Below are 2,633 nucleotides of genomic sequence, written 5' to 3' on the forward strand. Positions count from 1 at the left end.
AAAGTCTGTGTTTTCACAATTCGTTTAGGGAAATTTAGAACCAAATTGTTCAAAGGACATTTTTGTGGCTTCAAAACGTTGGGCGCTGTTTCTTCTTGTCTTAAGCCGTGTTCGCTCAGTTTATGTTTGGACAGCACAGCTGATCAAGCTAGTGATAATTGTACTAAAATAACGATTGATTCCACAATTATTCAACATCTCTTTATTTACAAACGTCTTCCTGCGTCATCGTCTCCACCTTAACGGCCGGAATGGCCACCGCCGCCACGTTCTGCTCCCCCCGCCCAGTGGCCCGCGCCTTCAACCGCAGGTAGACAATCTCGAACAGCCACGGCAGCACGCACATGGCCATAAACAGCGTAAGACAGTGGAACGAAATCGTGTAGCTTCCGGTCACGTCCCGGATGTAGCCCACAATCGGTCCGACGGCGAAGGTGATGTTTCCCTGCAGGAACATAAATAACCCGTAGCCGGAAGGAAATCTGCGGGGCAAACGTCATCATCCATCAACATTTTGCACATCCGACTCCCACGGGGTCAATATTCGGGGATTTTTTTATCGGCCGTTGTTTATCGATTTCGATAAACAAATGTACCTTGGGTTTTTTAAACCACCCTACCCGGGGATGTTCGGAAGCTTACCTCGCCTGCGAAAGATACTCGGAAAACACCAGCGGAAGCGGCACGTGGATCCAGGTTCGCAGAAATCCCATTATGGCAGTTATGATGGCCATCCCGTAAAAATCGTAAACGAATAAAAATGCTATCGGAAGGAAGAAAAAGTAGGTGGCGGGTGTGAGTAGGAAGTGTAAAACATGGAACGTTACAATCCGAATGGCCTCATCCTATTAACATATTGTTTTTCCTATCCTGTGGGGGAGGTTGGAGGGCGCATCCGAAAGCGTTTTACTGCCCATCGGAAGCCCCGGTCCGGGATTTTCAAGTGGGGCAAAAGTAATTACCGAAACGTGCCAGGATGGTGAAGAGCGCCCCGGCCAGATAGACGTAGCGGGCCTTAATGTTCAAGCATGTGCTCGAAATGGCCAGAAAGACTCGCGAGAGCAGATCCGCCGCGGCGCCGATGGCAATGATTAGCGAGACGTCCGGCTGTAGTGAGGGAAGAACAGAGCGATTAGCGGGTCAGCATTAGTATTCAAAGGGCCGTTGGATTTTCTTTTATGGGTAGTACTTTGCCAAATCCAATCATGAACAAGTACATGGGCTGCAGCGTGAAGAACGCCAGATCCGAGTACAGAGCGAACGAAATTCCAAGCACGATGTTCACGTAGATGGGATCCTTCAGCAGGGTAAGATCCAGGAAATCAATGAGAACCTGCCACTTGGTCGCGGGCTGCTTGTCCCGCTCGGTACTGTCACTGACCACCACCGGTCCGGACCAGTTTCCTAGTCCTGGAATCGAAGACGCCCGTCTCGAACCCAAACCCTTGGAAACATGTGACAGATTCTCGTCGGACCTATCAGGCTTCTCGCGGACAATCTTCTCCGGTGCCATCTGCTGCTCTTCCGGTTCAACCGGGACCAACCGCATATGCCACTCGACCGGATGCATCACCATCATGGCCACCAGCGTGTGACTGTTTACCGCCGCCAGCACCGCCATGCAACCCCGGAATCCGTACGCTTCCATCGTTTTCTGGATAAAGATCGGATAGAACATGGTACCCAAGCCAATCAACGTTTGCGACACGCTCATCATCACCACCCGCTTCTCCACAAAGTAGGCGTTGAACGTCGTGTACGACACCGGAATCATCAGCCCGAAGCCAGCTCCTAAAAAAACATCTATGTATCAACGCCTACCACCCCAAAAAAAACCCACCTACCTTGAAACACGCTAAACGAAATCAACAGCTCATTGGTGGACCGTACGAAAATCGTCAAGAAGCTTCCAATCACGTACGAAAACGCCCCCAGCAGTCCCACCGTCCGGCAGGAGTACTTCTTCATCAACGTGTTCGTAAACAGCCCGGCGAAACTCAACGCACTGAAGAAACAACTCGTAATCAGCGCGATTGCACCCGTTTCCTCCCCAAGTGCGGTCAAAAAGTCTCCAAACATCAACCCAAACGACGGCAGCGACCCCAGCGAAACGGTGAACATGGCGGCCATCCCGATCCCCACCAGCAGACCCCAACCTCCCTCGGGAGGAACCTTCCGGTACGCAACGGACATGATCACCACGAATGCAGACTCAAAACTGAAGATCACCGCGTAACGGTAGCGACTGCCGCCAGATATCGCCCAGAACTTATCTCTCCACCTTGAACGTAGCCACACAATCTCGCTGGGATCCAGCGGCTTAGTGGAAGCGCATGAAGACGTCGCGTCGACCATGGTGATAAAAATAGTTGGAAAAGGATCAACCGTTGTTGGGCGAGCGTGTTTCGAGCGATATGGCGCTCCGGTAAACATTGTTGGACGGGAGATGCTTTGGCAATAGTTTTACTTTCTAGGCAGGCAAACAGAGATGGGCACACAACAAGACGCTGCTGTTGTGAGCTGCTGGATTTGAGCAACTACACGGAGCTTCAGAAATTGAAACGGAAATTTTGCAGTACAGTCCACACTCGTTTATCCGAAGGCCTTGGAAAAATTTCACTTCGGATAATCGA

The 2,633-nt window shown here is 51.0% G+C and overlaps 1 protein-coding gene across 1 annotated transcript; it reads right to left on the reverse strand.

Moving 5' to 3' along the window:
• Window positions 1-202: 202 nt before the first annotated feature.
• On the reverse strand, window positions 203-2,245 carry LOC6053540 (monocarboxylate transporter 9). Its single transcript, XM_001869572.2, has 5 exons — window positions 1,845-2,245; window positions 1,190-1,791; window positions 963-1,107; window positions 643-763; window positions 203-482 (listed from the first exon to the last, which is right to left on the reverse strand). Exons 1-5 carry the CDS (start codon window positions 2,191-2,193, stop codon window positions 203-205), a joined length of 1,497 nt encoding a protein of 498 aa, XP_001869607.2. The 5' UTR covers window positions 2,194-2,245.
• Window positions 2,246-2,633: the final 388 nt, after the last annotated feature.

This window comes from Culex quinquefasciatus, chromosome 3 (assembly GCF_015732765.1).
Source record: "Culex quinquefasciatus strain JHB chromosome 3, VPISU_Cqui_1.0_pri_paternal, whole genome shotgun sequence".
Lineage (NCBI taxonomy): Eukaryota > Metazoa > Arthropoda > Insecta > Diptera > Culicidae > Culex > Culex quinquefasciatus.